Source organism: Ambystoma mexicanum, chromosome 12, assembly GCF_040938575.1.
Source record: "Ambystoma mexicanum isolate Mex_15411 chromosome 12, UKY_AmexF1_1, whole genome shotgun sequence".
In the NCBI taxonomy this organism is placed as follows: domain Eukaryota; kingdom Metazoa; phylum Chordata; class Amphibia; order Caudata; family Ambystomatidae; genus Ambystoma; species Ambystoma mexicanum.
The window spans coordinates 1187940353-1187960772 of record NC_090936.1 but is presented as its reverse complement, the minus strand read 5'-3'; the positions used below and the strand labels follow the sequence as shown (position 1 = coordinate 1187960772).

Sequence of the window (20420 nt, the reverse complement as noted above, 5' to 3'; positions counted from 1 at the left end):
AGTAATGGGGTCAGTTGTGACAGATATCCAAGTGACAACAATGGCTGCCTTCCTACATTTTCAAACAGCAGTAGTTTGCTAATAACATCATTCTCCAGTTAGACAATCAGCAACTGTTTCAGTCTGTTTGTGAATCACAGGGGCCTTCATCACGGCATAACACAAAGAGGTGTGTTATCGGTGTAAACACTTAAGTACAGTGAATCTTACATAGAAATGAAAATCACTTCATTCACTTTCATCATTCCTTAAGAAAGGGTTTTGGATCTCAGAAAGAGCTGTGTTAGTTCCCAGAATTCTGTCACATAAATTCTATTATTCTGTAGCTACAGCTACATGGCCAATAATATTTCATGTTCATTTCATGTGTGTTGGTTATGAGCATGTCGTTTCATGTGACCCGTTGCTGGGACCTTCTGAGGAAGCACTTGTTCTCAGGGGTGTTGTTAGGTCTGGAAAAGATCCAGGGCTAAGCTAATGTCGGGACTGGTGGGATTCGGGGCTAGCTATAGCCTTTTGGTTGTAGTCCATGAGATTCTATCCGGGGCTACAACCAAAAGACCCGGGACTATAGCCCCCTTAGACACCTCCTAGCAACGCCTCTGCTTTCTCCAAAGTTCAATTTCAGGTATGCTGTTCATGAATGCTAAAATATATCCAACCGGCAGGTAGTGTTCCAAAAAGCCACTGGAATCAGACTATATACAAGATTTCAACTATATATTCCCAATGGGAGAAAATATCAATAACTGATCAGACAAATAGCATGGGTAGAGCCAAGCCAAAGCCGAGCGATTTAATGTATTTATTTATTTATTTATAGAGCGCCAAAGCCTGAAAGCATCAGGGCGCTACATCAACACACCAAGACTATAGAGAAGACAGGACAACGAGAAGACAAGAGCAGCTGATCATACTGGGGTTTTAGGAGAATAGGAGGGTTTTCAGAATGTTTCTAAAGCGCAACCAGTTTGGTTCTTGCCTCGGTGGCAGAGGAAGTGTATTACAAATTTGTGTCGCTGATACAGGAAAAGATCTCCCCAGGCCTCTGCTTTTCTTTACTCTAGGAACGGAAAGCTAACCACTGGCACTAGAACGAAGCAGTCTTGACAGATTGTACGGAACAATATGTTTCTTCAAGTATTTAGGGGCATTAACACAGATGCATTTATGAACCACGCTGAAGACCTTGAAGTGTATCCTAGCCACCACAGGAGGCCCGTGTAGCCCCTTCCTGGCACCCGTGTGTGGTCTCTTGTCGGAATGACATTAATGACTCGTACTTCGTCATTGTGTATGATCGGTATCGCTTCTATGCAGCGAGAATTTATACCAAGAAGTAAGGCGCTACAGTAGTCTAACCGGGATAGAATAATGTCTCTCGCCAGGGTAGCACCGTTTTTTTGTGACAGAAAAGGTTTAGCGTGTCTTAGTACTTTTAAATGGTGTTAAGTACTATGAGCTGCCCTTTGTACATGGGTAACAGAGTTTACGGCCACATTCATGTAAACGCCAAGAGGTTTAACTTTGCCTCTAATGGGAATTGCGATGTTATCAATGACCAGGGTGGCATAGTCGGCACTCAGCTTGGCTCTGGCTTGAGTAGATCCAAAAATCATCAGTTTGGTCTAAGCAGGATTAAGACACATGGAGTTCAGGCTCATCCAATCATTGATGAGTCCATAGATTGACTGAGTCAAGGTCATAATTGCCACTCAGCTCCAATATGAGCTGGGTGGCATCTGCATAATTTGAGTAATGGATGTTCTGAGATGTTAACAGGGCACATAAGGGCATGATATATAGATTAGACAGGGAGAGGGACCAACAGGCCCCCTGCGGAACACCCTCTTTCACAGAGGTTGCTTTACCCCAATATACTCGCGATTGCCTATTACTCAGAAAGGATGAGAACCCATCAATAGCGTTGAATGAAAACTGGCCATGGGAGCGAAGATGATCCACAAGACACGAGTGTCCCAGTAAGTCAAATGAGTCCAGTAGTACCAGCAGGCCAGCTCTACCCCTATCCACAATGGTACGCATTTCTGTCTGTAGGTTCACTAACGCAGTCTCCGTCCCATGGGATGGGCCATGGGGCCTGACTTGACTACAAGAGCCGAATGCGGCCACATCTTGCCATTTGCTTCCCTGCCCTCAAACATAAAACCCTTGCTTGTCATTCAGCCTCCTCAACCCCAACAGCAAAAATGCAATATCTTCAATCTTCCTTCCTGCCCCCATTGCCCAAACCCATTCCTGATGTCCAGCCCCTATAACAGGAAATATATACCTGGCATCACAATTTTGGAATACATGTCACAGCACAATTAAATGATTTGTCCAGGATCACACATTTTCTGTAAGAGGAGATTTGATCCCAGTCTGCACTTTAGACACTTGACCACACTACTCTAGCTGATATAAATGTGTGCTAAAGTACAGTTTAAAGGAAAGGAGTTAGAATAATGCTACGTTCCATAAGGATGACTTAAAAGTACACAAATCACAATATAAACCAGCCTGGCAAATGCATATAAAACCTTATGTTAACAAAAAAGAGTGATTATAGTTTTATTTGAACCATCCTGAATGGAACTCTAAATGTAACCAAATGCAAAGTAATTTTGGTTTAAACAATCCCCTGTGTCTCACAACTGTACTTTCAAGACTTAGACACACAACAAAACTGCATGAAAAGGTCAGCTACTTGTAGTCATTGTTTCACACAGACTTGGAGCTGGTTATTTTGCACAGCTTCTAGCAGGCTTAAACCCTAGGGGATCTGTGAGGAATTCAACCATCCGCACAGTGGGTATGCGCTCGCCTGGGCTTTTTTGAAATTTTAAATGGAATTGAATGATGGTAGATCAACCTACGGAAAATGTGTGGGGCCAATCTGTACACATTTTCTTTGGCTGACTGCATGACATACACACAAACCTGTGTACTCTGGGTGGACACAGCCTACAGGCGCAGTCCCCCTATCATATTTAATTGGGATGTGACAGGTAGAGTACACGATGCATCTCCAGAAGGGGGAGGGTCACACCTTCCTCCTGCCATGGCCAGCGTGATTAACTGACCAAGGCTCCATGGATCCACACTGTCCTTTTGTTGAGCCCTGTAGCTGGTGGCAGTTATTTAGCAAAATATTCACAGGGTAATTCAAACAGGCCCACATGGGGCCTGGCTGGAGAGGCTAACAAACGAGACAGGAAACCCCAACAACCTTTCATATGTACTGTGTCAACCAAAAGCCAGCTCCCGCCCTAAGTATCGATTGATAGTGAAATCATGTCTGGGACTGCGTGTTTATAGTAGTCATTCGCGCAGGGGGACTCCATTCAGAAGGTATAAGTATGTGGTTTGGTGGAGCCGGAAAGTCTGGTCTCACAGCAGCTTCAAGGGAGACCTGCTGCTTTAATCAGGAACCAGAGAGAGCTCCATTAACCAGAGGGACCCTTTGATCCACAACAGACAGGAAGATGGGTGGGACTTAGTATTACATGTTTTCACCCCTTTACCTTTTCTGTTGCAAAGAACTCTGGTTATGACCTCACACATACAGGAGATTGTTGGTGGGGACCCAGGATTGGTTCATTAAGGTAGGATTAGCCTACAGCAATCCCTGTGGTCCATATGGCTTTAAAAGGGGGCTGAAACCCTCTTTAAGCAGATCATCTGAAGACATCACAAGAAGTCATCATCAGACCCTTGCTGAATGTACAGTCTGCCTTACACCTTCTGTCAGTGAATGAAGGCCAGAACCTGAAAGAGGGAAGCAGGATCCCTCCCTTAAACATCTCCTAGGGGACAAGGGAGATATCAAATCCAGAGGACCCTCCAGCAGCACTACAACTGGTACCCAGCCAGCACAGAGTGTGCCCTGCTAGGCTAGGCCCTGCTAGGCTCTACAGCAAGCTTCCTAGATGGGAAGTGCCAGAGAGTCTCTGTACCCTAAACCAAGGACAGGGCAGCTGCCAGCAAAACAACACTCCAAAACAAGCCCAGAGAAGAAACTAGGAGAAGTGCATCGATGAGCATCTACCGATGTCTGCCTTAAAGGACATCTTCAAGCCCGTCGAGTCCCTCGAGCAGTAATCAACTGCAACGCTGACAGTTGTTACGCTGCAGTCGCTTAAAGATTTCCAAGATGCCTCGACCAGTGCTTCAGAACCGCCGACCAGCACTGAGACAATGAATCCTGACCCTGAGCTGCCATTTAGGCCAGCCTGTAGCCGTACATCCAGCCTCGCTTGCCAAACTGGTTGCCGCCTCATACCCGCAGCTGTCTCCCATCTTGAACTCAGTCGAAGAAGTTGAAAATCACCCTGAAACTGACTCGACCCTGTCAAGCACCAAGAGCTCCTACAGCACAAGGTACATTGTGTTTCTGTGCCCCTGGTCCTTCTCCGAAGGCCACTAGTGACATTTTACAACCCATTGATTCCTTTGTGCTGAAACCAAGTATCCTTAAACTGTTGTGTATATTGACCATACCAACTACCCTCCTGTCAATACCCACAGTGCATCCTTTTCCCTTTTTTGAAACTGTCTGTCCTCTGCATTTCTTTACAGTATGGGTTGTATTTCGTAGCATTAATAGAAATGTCTAGTGTGATAATAATAAAGTAGATCATTTTATACAATCTTGATTGGACAGTCCCTTTTATCATCAGGTAATAATTGTATTGTCGCTGTGCTGCAACTAACCAAAGATCCACAACCTTTCAGAGATAAGCCTGCTGTTCCATCCACGTTACCAAAACTGAACAAGCGGGTTTATAATTTGCTTGTGTTTCCAATCTGTTTAGATGCCTTCTGGTGCACTAGAGGTGTGGGGCTGATTGATGGTTTAGAAACCGATATTCACCTCTGGACCAGAACAACTTTGTATTCTGAACTATTTGACCCTGTAAACGGGCTGGCTTGGTATGGTTTGTTCGGGCTCTAAATTTTAAGGAAATAGCTGCATTAATTGCCCTATGCCTAGTAAGTTCTACTTTCTATTCCATCCTCTTCTGGCCTGCTATCTCCAAGATATGAATTTGTATTTTATATCGCTAATGTGTTGACATTTTTTTTCTTTACTGTAAATTTTAGATTTATTAGTGTACATATTTGTGAGGGTATCATCGTGCTTGTTTTCGTTACTCACAATTTTTTTTCTTTTGTTTCATTTCTGTTTTTTTCTTTCTTTATTTCAAATTGTTGTTTTTTTGTAAAAGGTTTCTGTAACCATATACAAATAAAAATTAAAAAATTAAAATTAAAAATATTATTTTTTTTTTTTTTTTTTTTTATTGTAATTTTTTTAGTTTTAAATCAAACTTTTATCACAACATTTTCCTTTACATTTGTTTAAAATCTTTTAAGAAATCAGCTGTTACATTTCACTCTTCGTCACCCAGGTTTAAGTTTCATTTGCCAAACAATCATCTAGAAAGTTTATTGTCGAGCAAGTTAGATGTATCGAACTTCCACCTAATATTCTTTGCCACCAATCGTCCATGTTATCATTTTTTGGCGCAAATTTCCCAAGATGGAGTTTTCTCCTAAGCTTAAGCTCTGGGCATACTGTTATAAGATGTTTAGGTGTTTCAGTGTGTATCTTACAAAATCTGCATGCGTCATCTTGTGTTTTTACCATGTGACGTGCCACGAGCATTTGATTTGTTTTTATAGCATTTAATCTTAATTTCAAGAAGCCGTTCCGATGGTGTCTCGAGGGGAATCTCTGCAAATATTTGGGCACTTTATTTAGTTTGTTTGTTAACTGACTTTTATCCAAGGTGGATGGGAGATCTTTTAGTTTTTCTATATTTTTTATCCACAGCCATTGTTGTAATTTTTTCTTTGCTATTTGTGGCTGATCGAGAAGTGTTTTGAGTGTAATGTCAGTTGCATTCAAAATTTTCTCGAGCTTATGTGCCCATTTCTCAAGTAAATTGCTGGTCTTCGAATTTCCAGATGTCATTAGTATTTTGTATGCAGGTTCAGGGTTTATGATCCGCATTTTCCTTAACATTGCGAGAGATTTCCATATTACACAGCCATGCAGTTCTTCTAAGGCAAGTTCATGTCTTATTGCGATAGTTGGGATGTAATTAGGTAAGCTTAACACTTTCCGCCAAAAAATGCCCTCCAGTTTTGTCCAAATTTCATAATCCAAGTTCCATATGGTTTCCGACCCATATGTAATTCCTGGAATTACTTTTTGAGTATAAAATTGTCGTACTGGAAGCAGACTGAACTTTCCATACAAGCTATTAATTTTTGCTCCTTGCAGAGAGAATGTTTTCATACGTTGTATCAGGTGTGCAACCCAATTGTTTTCACAAATTGACGTATTAATTAATACTCCTAAGTATCGAATTTCTTTAACAACTTCTATATTGTCGTCGTCAATCCTCCATGTAAAATCTCGATTTTTCTTTCCTTTGACTGGTCCAAATTTCATTATTTTGGTCTTGTTTACGTTTATTTTTAGTTCATTTTTCTTCATATAGTGATGTAGACCTTGAAGTAGATGTAGCCCTATTTGTGTTTGATCCAGAAGGACTAGGTCATCTGCATAGGTTATACACCAGATTTGTTGGCCATTTATTTTCGGTGAGAAGCGATGGATCTTACTCAGTGCATTCGGAATGTCAGCGATAAACAATTTAAATAGGACTGCAGCCAACGGACATCCTTGTTTCACCCCTCTGGTGGTATTTATGGCTTCGGTTAGATCTCCTTTACCGTTTAATCTTACTCGAATCGAGGTTTTCGTATGAAAAGCCATTATTGGGTGCAAAATGTTGGTTGGACATCCCCAATTTACAAGTTTTCTCCACAGAAGATCTCGATTAACTGTGTCGAAAGCCTGTTGCATATCTACAAATGATATGTATAAATTAGTTTTTTTTGCCATGGTTTCTAGTTTTAGTAGATTTATTATGGTCAGATTAATATCTGTCCCCACTCCTTTTGTGAACCCAGTTTGACGGTGATCCATTATACCTTTCTTAGTGGCCCATATAGTGATCTTTTGTTGTAGGAATGTTGCCATTATTTTCCCCATTGTGTCAAGAAGGGCGATGGGTCGATAATTTGCTGGATCAGCACGATCTCCCTTCTTGAACACTGGTACCACGATAGCTTCTGTCCAAGATTCCGGTAGTCGTTTCTGCTTTGCAATTCTTTCAAACAGAATCGCAATAAAGCTTGCCCATTCAGTTTTCTGAGATTTTAATTGTACATTGGATACACCGTCAGGACCTGCTGCTCTTGAGTTTTTTAAATTGCAGATTGCAATTTGAATAGCTTCTGTAGTTTCAGCTACATTCCAGTTGGTTGGTTCACAACTCACATCACATGCTAAAACTTGTTTTGTTTGATTAAATACGCCTGTAAAGTGTTGGTGCCATGCTCTCTCAGACACTCCGTTTGCAAGCATATCAGTTTGGTGTGCATTGTTATTGTTTAGAATTCGCCAGATCTCGCGCGTGTTATTAGATTGAATCAAGGATATCATTTGTTGTCCTCGTTCTTGATCTCTTATTATGGCAAATGATTTATGCCAATTACGATATGTCTGACGCCTTTGTTTTATTTGATGATAGGTATGTGTACCCCAGTGACGCTTCAATTTTCGTATGTCCTTGTTGAGTTTTTTTTTTTGGCTTTTGACCAAATTACTCCATTCGTGCTTGTGTGTTTGTTTGTTGTTTGAGAAACTTTGGCTGCTCCTTTGTTGGTAAGGCAACAACGACGTGTAGTTGATTGAATCCTTGTCTTTGTTTGGTCTTACTCGCAATTCCTTAGTGAGGTTCTTTATCTGCTGTTCATTTATGCAAAGCCGGTTGCGTCCTTGATTTATTTCCACCGGTTGATTATACATGACTGCTTCCTTTTTACGATGTATTGGCCAAGACATTTTTAGAATGTTATGGTCACTCCGCTCTGTTTCAATAATATTTAAATTTAAGATCTTTATCCAAACATTTCTGGATGTCCAAATGTAATCTAGTATTTTTTTGTATCCAAAGTTTCTCCAAGTGAACAAAGGAGGGGTGTCTCCTGGTATATGTCCATTTACTAGATCGCAATCTCTCGCTTCCATTTCATGATCCCAGCGCACTCTTCTTTCACTAGAGGTTCGTTTTTCTTTTATATTTGATGTTATGAGTTTCCTTTCTGTATTGAACCATGATAGGTTCATGTCTCCACATATGATTATTGATAAATCTTGATATTTCTTTTGATTTTTGTCAATTATCGATGTTACTGTTTGGATGAACAGTTCGGTTGAGATCTTTGTTGGATTCCAGTAAAGGTTGATTAAAAGTATGTATTTAACCTCCGTTTCTTGGCTAGTTGATCTCCGCATTAATGTAGCTTGTACGAAACTATTTGGATTGTTAGTTTCACATATTTCCCATCCTAATCCATGTTTGACCATGGTTATTAGTCCAGACTGCGGGCGTCCTCGAGCATTTTTTTCAGCTGGATTTAGCAGAGTGAGATAACCGTCCTTTACCGGCGAACTACACAACCATGTTTCTTGTAAACAAATTAGAAAATTATCCGTCAAATCGACTGGAAATTCTTCAAAGAGGTGCTGAAAACCTCGTGTGTTCCATGAGATTAAAGTTACAACCTCCTCACGCCCATTTTCCTCTACCTATTGTTTTCTTGACTTATGATCCGCCTCATTTTTTTTCACATTTTTCACCTGACAGATTTTCATCTGGTTTCTCATGATATCACGACGTTGTTCCTTAGCCTCAATTTCTGATTTTCTGGTATTTGAACTTCTAGGGGGTTGGGAAATGGATTCTTCCTCATCTGTGGAATATTATTCACCCCAGGACCACTGGTGCCCCGGAAGTGGATTTGTCACAGAATCCAATGCCAATCTTTCACCAGGCACAAGTGAGAGCAAAAGGCAGCACCCGTGCGTCCTGGATTATCGGAGATTGAGAACTAAAAAAGAAAGGACTGTGTGGCAAGTGGAAACCCTCATGTCTGGGCAAGCAAGCATCCTGCTTGCCCAAGATCAGTGTGACCTGCCACCACCCAGGGGCGGTGCCAGGCATGGGCTTCGGAGAGCTAAAGCCCCCCCACTTTGAGACAGCAGGCTTCACTCTGCAGTGACGCCCAGCCTGGGGCTCAGATTGCAAGAATCTGTCACATTTCTCACCTCAGAGAGCAGTGTATTTGCAAATACACCGCTCTCCAAGGTGAGAAAACAGTAATTGAAGTGAACATAGAGGCAGAGGACAAAAGCCTTCCCAAGGGATATCAGTAGGCCCCCTCCCCCTGTGTTGCAGCTAAAGACTAAACTGCTGGCTCAGCTTTTACATGGCCCATGCTTTCAATAATTACCATTTACTAAAAAAAGTATTTTTGTGTGCATGCAGGGATTATATGTATGCATGCATGTATGAATGCATGTGTGCATGCATGCGAGGGAGTGTGTAAGTAGTTGTATGTTTGTATGCTAGGAGGTGCACACCTATGAATGAATGCAGTGTGAATGGTGTACATGGGTATGACTGCACGTGTTAATGAGCACACACTCTAAATGTTAAGGGTGCTCCTGTGTGACTGGTGGGTGAATGTGTCCACCACATCTGTGTGCATCTGTGTGTATGCACGCTGGAGCCGGGGAGGGGCATTGGAGCATAAACATTTTTTTACAAGAGCGTGGCATGTTTTGCTGCCGTTTTTGGGCAGAGGGTTGCCAACTTAAGTGTTTTTATGTGTATGTGGGCTTTGAGTGAGGCGGGGGGAATATTACAGTTGGGCTGGATTGGCTGGGTCTTACTGTGACATGGAATGTTGTACTTGCATTAAGGTCAAAGCCAAAATTATTTTATTTATTTTTCATTAGCACTTTGGTTTACAAAAAAAGGAAAACCTTTGGCTATTCAGTTAAAACCGTATAACAATATACTGGAATGCACAATATAACAGACTTAAAAAGCATCAAAGAAATATTTCACCACAAGTTCTTCTTCCCTAGCAAACATTTCAGCGTATCTCCACGGAACAGACCAAAATGTCAGCGATTTCTCGTTCTTTCTTAAACTGTCCCAATGTTCTATACACATACTCGTTTTTTTTTTGTTTTTTTTTTTCCCTCTCGAATGTTAGACTTCTACAGATCCTGTGGTCGTTGAAGTTTCCATCATTGTCTTCTCAATTTTCCCAAAGATAATCCGAACAAATTTTGTAGCTGCGAGATTAATTGACATCTTTTCCACGTCAAGGAGAATTCTCCACCACAAGTCAATCTCTCTAGACCGATAATACTTCCAGATATGTCCAAGATAAGTCTGTCTTCCCTGTCTACGATTCGAGCATTGAAGTGTCAGAGGTTTCAAAGATTCTACCACCTTTATGCCTTGACATAGTATACAGTGCTTAGGTTCTTCGTTGGTTCTTTTCCTGTAGTTGTTATCTCTAGAAGGCTAGAGATTGAGTTGGAATCTTAGGTAGGCAGATCTCAGAAAGCCATTTGGGAAGATCGACAGCAATCTATTCAACTTGCGGGGGTCGGACCAGAAGTCTTTGTATCTACGATATTTGTACAAGTCTTCATTCGTTTCGATCCAGTCAAGTACAAACATTTTTTTCTTCACCTGATCTGGATTTTTTGATAATGATTCTTCTGATTAGTTCTGATTTCGTAGAATTGCCTGGTATGTTTTGACCCTTTGCGATAGTATTGGCTCAGTGTGGTTGCCTATGGCTTTTTTCAAGACTGTAAATCCACCTGTATATGTTTCTTCCAAACATTTCCGGAAAAAGGAAATAATTTTCCACTCTGATATTGTCTTCAGTGATGTCAACGCTAATTCTCTTCAGATTATTTCAACAGGATAGGATTTAGGCAATTGAAGAGTCGTCCTCCAGAATATGCCTTCTAAGATTGGCCATATTTTTGCAGTTAACAGAAAAGAGGTTTTTGCTCCTTAAGTTAGAATTGCCACAACTTTAGCTCTGTAGAAAGCCACCAATGATGTCAGGGATATTCTGCAAAATCGAGTCAACAGGATCTTTGCTTGGCCTGCCAGGTTTTTTACTATGTTTCTCAGGCCCATGATTCTAGGTAGCTCGTTTCTATCATTGTTGATACAGACCGCAAAGTAGGTGAAAGCGGAAACTTCTAAGATTTTTGTTGTTGTTTAATGACCATTCTACTTTCTTCCTTTCTTTGCCCCTCTTAGGTTTGCCAAATTTTAGGATTCTAGATTTTTCTGGGTTAATTGTCATGTTGTTGGCGTCCACATAATTCTGCAGAGCTGTCAGTTGGTGTTGTAAACCTATCGGCGTCTGATCGATCAAGCCAACATTCGTGTTCTTACATGGCGAGGGCATGTTTCCTTATTTTGACTTGGCTTTTAATTTTACTGCTGTTAACGTCAAAGGAAACATAAATATTCTTACATCTGGGGAATATAACATGATGAGTGTGCAACATAAGTGTTCTTATATGGGGGGATTTGTGTAATGATATGTTATTTATATAGCGCTTTCACCAAAGCGCTGTACAGAGAACATAGTTACATACATTGTATCACCCAGCCGAAGTTTGCACTCATTTAATGAGCTGTATTTATTTATTTATTTATTGCATTTATTTACAACGCTCAAACCCGTATCACAGCGCTGGTGCAACTTGGTGAGCTAGGAAAACACAGTACAGTACAGAGTAAGAGAGAGGTAACAAGGTGCAAAACAACATAATAGTACAAGGGCCGTAGAGCAGGGTAGAGATCAGGGAGGTCACTTTGAAGAATTGGAAGGCTGAGTTGGCCTTGTACCTGCAAATCCCACTCGGATTCCAACAGATTGCGCTCAGCCCGCTGAGCTATTTTACGAAATAGCCAGCAAGAGCATGTTTTCTTACTGTAGCATTGCATTACTTGTGTTACGGCCAAAGGCAACTAAGGTATTCTTACACTGGGGTGAGGGTATTCGTGCGGCCTGCAAGGCAATGTTTTTTTTTACTGTGGCAGAATTTCTTTTCCTGCTGTTAGGGAGCAAATACAACATGATGAGAGTTCTTATAGGGGGAGTGGGGGATTTGTGTGGCCAGCCACGATATGTTTTCTTACTGTGGCATGGCTTTTTTTCACTGGCATGAAGGCACAGCCAACAGGAGTATGTTCTTACATGGGGATACTGGCATGCATTGGCAGAGCCAGCATAAACATGCTTTGTTATCATATCTTTGCTGGCATTATGGACAAAGCAAACATGAGTATGTCGCTATGTGGAAATAGTGGCATACATAGGTGCACCCGAATGGACATGTGTGAGCACAATCGATATGAAAATGCTTTTTTTCACACCTGCAGGGTACTGGCATTTAGTGGGAAAAGGCATTAAGAAAATGTGTTTGAAAATGCTCCTGTGCACTGTTGGTGGCTCCGCATCTAACGTACCTTTGATGTCTTACCCTGCAAAACTGATTGTAAACTGTGTGGCTTTTAACCTAATTTATCACAGAAAGTGTACTGAAAACTGCACAATCTTAACCATTTATTTAAAAACTTTGCTCAAGGGGACAACCCTCCCTTGATTGGTTCGCCCTCCCTCACTACCTTCTGTCACTTCTGTGCATTTGGCTGGGGGCAGAGCACGTGCACGTCCTTCTGCGGGCTCCTCTTAGCGTGGGCCCTACTACATTAGCTCCAGGCCCCACTTGTTACAGAATCATGGCTACCCCTCTGGTGAGTTGGGGTGAAAGATGGATCTAATGGGCCAAAGGAAGGCGTAATATCTACTCAGCCTCCTGGGCTTGGGGAGAGGACGGGAGAATAGGGGGCTGGGGGATAATCAGTAGCGCAATAGGTTTAATGTCCCGTCTCACTAACAGTTTTCCAAACTGCCATCCAGCACCTCCAAAATGTTGAAGCTGGCTCCGCCCCTGCCACTTCTTCATTCAAAAACTGGTAGTGCGCGCAGACCCCATAGCCACTGCCCATACCTAAGGCACAAATGAAAAGAAGGTATCCCGGATGGTAAAGGAAAATGCCCCATGCAAACCCACTTGCCCACCCAACAGTGCAGAACGTGATCTATTTCCATTTTGCATTCAGAGAGAAACAGGGCTCATACATGAAGGGGCCAAAGTGTGAAAGGGTCCGCGCCGTACCTGTGACTCCTTGAGCGCCAGGTTGCCGGCAAGCTTCTTCCGGTCCGCCTTGCTGATGTATTTCTGTTTCTGAAACATTTTCTCCAGCGCTCTTCTCTGAAACTCCGAAAAGACGGCCCTACGTAATATTCCCCGCCTCGCTTTGGCGTTTGCGTCTTGCGTCAGCAGCGGCAGCAGGCTCTCCTCTCCTGGGGGGGAGGGGGAAGCGGAAACCACAGAAGGGGTACAGTTAGATGACATTGTGCACAGTTCACTATAGCCAGATAACTGATCGCCGGTGTATTACATTATTTTAATTAGAGATAACCTTTTCTTTAAAATAAATCTCTGATACATTTAGTATTTTGAATTGGGAAAAGGGCATCCTGACCCAATAATGACCTCTTTTTATCATATCCAGAAGTCACGTCCAAATGCGAAGTCACATACCAGGTAGGAACTTTCCAAGAGATGTATTACAAATTATTGTTGTCAACCCGACAGAATACTAAAACCCAAACATTGAGCTGTTTGCACAATGGCTGCAAAGCGAATTCCAAGGGCAAACAGTGCAACAGTAATTTCGATCCCATGAATTTGGTGAGACTTAGAAAGGAAATGACGGCACAACCCAAATGATAAAAACAAAAGGGTAACATAGTCTGGTGCAGAAGCAAGAGAATGAAACTGTTTTTATAAAAATTAAATAAACACCGAGCCCAGTGTGCGCCATGCAATGATTCAAGTAAACAGCCCTTCTGTCATAGATTTGTTAAATATGAACATTTCACCTATTATCATTTCCATGAACCCAAAATGTTCTTTGATTATATGCAAATCAGCCAGAAACTCTCATTTATGATATTTGTCCCCTGTCCCTTTCTCATATGGATATTTGGAAAAAGTACAATAGAAGGATGCCATGGAATGATAACCTTCTATTAGAAAATAATGTATATGGTTATTCTAGGTTTTAATAATTTTCTTTGCTCAATAAGACACGTGTAACTTTCTTTCACTAGAACAAGTGTAACATCCTTATTATGACTAGAATACATCCTGAAAGTGATATTAGTAATGACCACTTCCCTTGGGGCCCGGAGCTAGAAGGCCCAGAAGCATAAGCTGGGAGGTGGGAATGAAGGAAGGAAGGGTTTCCTTTCATCACGAAAGGAAAAGGCATGTTTCCTTTTGCCCCCAGGTGTGTAGGGAGGCGTACAACAAAAAAAAAACAAAGGTGACCCCAGACTACAGGGCACCCAGGCCCGAGAAGGTGGCTGGGGCAGGTAACAGGCACCTGGCAAGCAGGGGTCCTAGCCCCTGACAACAAAAGACCAAAGGACGGCCACATCTGGACGGATGGGGGGGGGGCACCGGCCTTTTAGAATGCAAAATTGAAGTGTCTTTCTGCCCGCAGGCCAATTTTGGCCTATATCTAGAGAGGGCAAAGGAAGAACTCCACAATTTTTCTGGCCCCTCGGCGCTGCTAACCGCTGCACAAATGCAAAGCACACAAAGTGCCGAAGAAACTGTTGCAATTGACGGGTTGCCAATTTCCCCTTGTAAACTCCTGCCAGCGTGGGGTCCAGCAGTGCAGAGGAGCCGCGGAACTACATTGAAAGGAGAAAGAGCGGTGGCCAACGGCACAGCGAACAAGCAAGACGCCGGGATCTTAGCCAGCCCCCACGGCTCTGGCGAGCACCGAGGAATAGAAAAGCCGTACACGGTCAGCGAGGGCGAGCACCACACAGCTGACGCAAGAAACGCTGCGGCAAACCAAGCAGGCGACTGACTCTCCCCCAGCCCGCGCGGCTCCTGCGCTCTTAAAGGGGTAGGACAACAGCACACGGCCGGCACGTCCAACACTGCACAGCTGACACTGGGAAACCCACATGAACCCAGGAAGGCGCCGGACTCTTCCCCAGCCCTCCCAGCACCGAGAAGCGGCATAAGAAAGGGTAGCAGCGCTCATACAACACAGCGAACACAGTGAGAGGAGGGAGCATCTGACACTGGATGAATTGAAAGAGGCCAGCGTTTGATTGGTTGAAAGCTGGTATTGAGGGATTACCAGCAGCATCGTCAGCGCCTGGGCAGGGGCGCAACAAACGGACAGTCGGCAACAAGGACCAACAGCACAAAATAAAGCTTTAAGATGGCGGACATGCTCAGCCTAAAGGAGAAGTTACTCCTAGAATGGGCAAGGAGGCAAAGGCGACCCAAGACTTGGATGCGGTCAGGAAGAAGATGGCAAAGATCAGCGCGGGCCGCAAGACGGCAGTGGCAGACATCAGGACAGAAGAGGACGACGACGATGATGAAGAGGACCAAGCAGAATAGGAGGGCCAGGCAAGGAAAAAGAGGCACCAGGACGTACGCAACATGCCAGCAATAGCTGAGGACAACGCAGGAAAGAAAAGAACGGAAAAAATAGGTACTGTGCAGCGTGATTTCTAAACTGGCACAACGAGGGGGGCTCTGGGAAAAAGACGAAGAGGAGCAGGGAGTACTCTAGCACTTCCAGTAGTGAGGGGGACAGTTCAGCCACAGAGTCAGATACTGATAGCGAGGATGCCCAAGGCCACCTGACGGCATGGGTAAGGCCAAGCAGTAGTAGCGAGCGACCAGGCCCCACGGCCACCAAATTTGGCAGGCGGACAGCGGGCAAAAATATTAGCAAAAATGTTAAAAAGACAATTGCTTGGCATATTGAAACTAACATTAAAAAAGAGGATATGGAAAAAGCTATGTATTGAAATGATCTCACGGCTGGAATAGGTTTTGAGATAGTAAAGAAAGACAGATAATAGGAAGAGAAAGATAGAGCAAAGAGACCTAGAAGACATTGCAAAATTGGGAACTAGCCTTTCACACATCCTGGCCGCGATCATTTTAGAAAAATATCCTGAAGAAGGCACGGCGCTAATCGCCTACCACCATAGGATCCTGCAAATATATAACACATTGGAGGGGGGGGGGGTTCCTGGCTAAATTATGATAGGGAATATAGGAAAGAAATCCAGAAATTCCCAGATGTCGGATGGGAAGAGGAGGATGCAAAGTTATATATGTTTCACGTGCTGAAGGAGAATACCTTGCAAAGTACGAGTAGCAACAAACAGGGGAAGGATTTCCAGGGCCAGAAGGAAGGGGCCTCAAGACATCGCAATACCCAGAGAAACCAAAGAGGTTCTTCACCTCTCTGCAGGTCCAGACACCCCTATCGGCCAACAGAACCACAGTAAAATCATCCCAGAACCCCGGGGGGACCGAGGGGTAACACCACAGCGTACTGCTGGAACTTTGAGAAAGGTTTCTGCAGTTGGGGCAAGAAGTATACATTCAAACACCAATGCAGCACATGTGGGGGTGAGAATGGCAGTGGGAAATCCACCAAGAACATGGACCCCCGCACAGGCCCCAAAAATACAGAGGGAAAAAAAAACATCCATTAAATTTGAACTGGGGGTTTCCCCGGTGAGGGTGGTTGAGTTGAAGCAATGGTTGCAACACTTCCCAGGTGACAGAACAAAATAATCCATCGAGGAAGGTTTCAGGGAAGGCTTTAAAATCCCATTTAAAGGGCAGGGCTCACAACATAGCCCCAGCAATCTGAAATCCGGCGCAGGGCATATCCGGCGCAGGGCTCACAACATAGCCCCAGCAATCTGAAATCCGGCGCAGGGCTCACAGCATATCCCCAGCAATCTGAAATCCGGCGCAGGGCTCACAGCATATCCCCAGCAATGTGAAATCCGGCGCAGGGCTCACAGCATAGCCCCAGCAATGTGAAATCCGGCGCAGGGCTCACAGCATATCCCCAGAAATGTGAAATCCGGCGCAGGGCTCACAGCATAGCCCCAGCAATGTGAAATCCGGCGCAGGGCTCACAGCATAGCCCGAGCAATGTGAAATCCGGCGCAGGGCTCACAGCATAGCCATAGCCCCAGCAATGTGAAATCCGGCATGGCCCACTGAGAAATAATAAGAGAAAAAATAAAGAAAGAATACTAGGCAGGATTGAGGGTCCATTTTACAAAACCCCCTTTCAGAGAATTCATATGCTGACCATTAGGGCTGGTTCCCAAGAAAGAAGTGGGGGAATTCAGAAAGATCATCCACCTATCCTTACCCCTCCCAGCCCCCCCCCCCCGGGCAGTTCATTTAATGCTGCAGCTGCTGCCAGGATGCAGTTGACATAGTGAGGTTACAAGGTATGAATGCATTGAAGGCCAAAGCAGACATTCAGTCAGCTTTCAGGCTGTGCCAGTACCTGAGAGCGCTTTCCTTTGCCCCTGTTTCCATTTGACCAAAGGTTTTACTTTGACAAATACCTTCCTATGGGTTGCGCAATTTCATGCGCCTATTTTGAACACATAAGTTCTTTCCTACAATGGACACTACAAAAGGCACTGCCAGGAGTTCTAGTTGTACATTACTTAGACAATTTCTTCTTTACAGGACCAGAAGGGTCCACGCCGTGCGCCACCGCACTCAATACATTCGGGGAAATTATGGCAGGGTGAGGGATCCCACTGGCTTAGGAGAAAACAGTAGGCCCCACACAAGTCCTGTCCTTCCTAGGAATCGAAATCGATTCCCACAAAGGAGAATGTCGCATACCACCAGAAAAGGGGACGGATTTGCTAGAAGCAATCCAGGCAATCTAAGGCCGAGACAAAGCGACACTAAAAGAAATCCAGTCGCTGGCAGGGAAACTAAACTTTGCGACTAAGGCATTGCCAGAGGGGTGGGTCTTCCATAGAAGTTTAGAAATGAAAATGAGAGGTGCAACTAAGAAGCACCCCCACAGAAGGCGAGGCGACACGGTCCGGAAGGATTTGGAAATATGTGAGGAATTCTTCCAAACATGTAATGGTAAAGTCATACGGCACACGCCAATGAATGACAGCAACAAAAGAGTCCTGTTTACTGAGGCTTCAGGCGGTGAGGGGTTTGGAATATGCATTGGCGACAAATGGGGCTCAGGACACTGGCCGACCATTTGGCGAGAACCGGGTTGGACCACAAATATCACTTTGCTTGAAATATTCCCCATATGGATGGCGATCTACATATGGGGTTACACCCTGAACAACACTGAGCTAGTCACCTGGTCTGACAACATGGCAGTGGTGCACGTACTAAACAAAGGCTCCACATCATGCAAAACTAGATCTAAAGGTACCAAGGGAAATAACCAAACTTACCCTGAAATGCAACATTGTAATAAAAGCACGGCGCACTGTCTCGTTGTCAGTTTCACATGTTCAGGGCTTTATATTCCCATGCAATGTTGCAACGCAAAACCCTGCACATGACCGCACCCAAGGCACGGGTGCTGCAGGCAACGAATCTCGTCACCATACAGCCAGAGGTGAGCCCCCGGGCATCTTGTGGGAGCTGGCGAAAAATGCACTGGCCCAGGAAACGGCCAGACTTTGCAGCAAATGCCTCAAAGAATTTGGCAAATTAACTAGTGTTAATAGCATCAGACAAATACTGGAAGAAGAAGAAGAAATTATGGCTGACTTCCCATCTGGCTGCCGTAGCTTACTCTAGCAAACTAGCGGGGGGAGTGGACCCTACACACAGCGCACTGACACGGTATGCACTAAAAGGGTGGGCCAAACTGGAAGGGGTGAGGAGGGATACTAGCCGTTTTACGCAATCCATATATTGCACAAGGTATGCAACAGTGCATATAAACAACCTTATTTACGGCTGCCTTCACCTTATACTACTTTGGTGCATTCAGAATCAGTGAAATAGCAGCAAAAAATACACTATTGGAGGAAGGACGAGCTCAGTGTGAAATCAATTTGGGCAAAGAATGCATGGCCATTAAATTACGTAGATCTACAACAGCCCAGATGGGGAAAGGGAGAATTATTCATCTATACTGCATCAATGACAAGAGACACTGCCCCATTTCCTACGCACAGGGTCGGGGGGCCAACTCCTCGGGCATAAAAATGGCACAGCCCTCAGCAGGTTCCGACTGAGGATGGTACTTATGAAAGCAATAAGGCCGGTGGGATGGGATCCAGCAGAATTTGGGTCACATTCTCTCCGGATTGGGGCGGCGACCTCAGCCTGGATGGGAGGGATGGGGGAGAAAGCAATCAAGGGAATTGGGGCCTGGAAATCCGGGGTCTATAAAAAAATACATCTAACTGTGACCCCCCTTTTTTTCTCCCACAGGGAGACCCCATTTAAATCAGCTTGGATTGTGAGCCACGCCTTCGTGGCAAGAGCAAGCAGGTGGCTGCAGGACACACGGGAGGGATTACATTTTAGAGAACTATCCCTTCCTGGTGGGTCAAACCCAGCATGAGCTGGATGGGGCCTAGCACAACAAATTAGCTGATCTCCTAGGGGTCAGCGCCTCTCCCCCTGATTTCCTGATAATACACCTGGGTGGCAATGACTCGAGACAATGGGAAAGAAAGACACTGTTGGCAGAAATGTGTACCTCGCTCAGGAGGATTGCGGAATGTTGGAAAGAGACAGGGGTCATGACCCAGGCAGCATTGGCAGGGGGGCAGAATACAATCAAGCGATAGAAGTTTCCAGAAGGAAATTAAACAAAGCATTAGGCAATCTCTGCACATACACAGGCCTCAGGTTCATCAAGCATGGGACCATTACCTTGAATAACCGTGAATTATTTCACAACCACGGGGTTCATTTGGCAATATCAGGAATGGAGATCTTCACAAGAAACATTTTTTGGACTCTGGCGGAAAGAGGATGTACATAGGGGATATTTCGGGGGGACATGAGGGGCTGCATACCCCCTCGGGGTGGCGGCAGGGATCTGCCTCGAGTTGGCTCTACGATGGAGCAGGGTCCCAGTTCTCCTGATCCCATGTTCCCCAAAATGATTTTACCATTTCTGGTTTTTTTGCTCGTTTGTCGGAGTAGCTTATTGTGTGATAAAGCTTATGGCCTAATTTTTCCACCTTACCTGGTTTGGGACCCTCATTATTGTGCATGCTAATCGTGTAAGGAGAGAGGGCGGGGGGGGGGGGTGGAAGGTTCTGGCATTTATTACTTGTGCAAACTTACAGCACTTCCCCGCACTATGACACTTCCAGGCTTGTGTACTCTCAAAATGCCCTCCCAGCATGTGAAGGGCGATGCACAGATTAAGAGAGCACAGAGAGAGACAGAGGGAGACACAGAGAGAACGTGAGAGACAAAAAGAGAGAGGGGGAAGAGAGAGAGTGAAAGAGAGCATGCAGTGTGAGCAGGAGAGTGTGTGTGAGAGAGAAAAAGACAG

At 44.3% G+C, this 20420-nt stretch overlaps 1 protein-coding gene across 1 annotated transcript in view; it reads right to left on the bottom strand.

Annotated features, from left to right (window-relative positions):
• Positions 1-20420, bottom strand: part of DBX2 (developing brain homeobox 2) — a 70031-nt gene that overhangs the window by 2155 nt on the left and 47456 nt on the right. The window contains exon 3 of the mRNA XM_069629842.1: positions 13157-13344. Within this exon, the coding sequence (XP_069485943.1) occupies positions 13157-13344 (188 nt within the window). The remainder of the gene's footprint in view (positions 1-13156; positions 13345-20420) is intronic.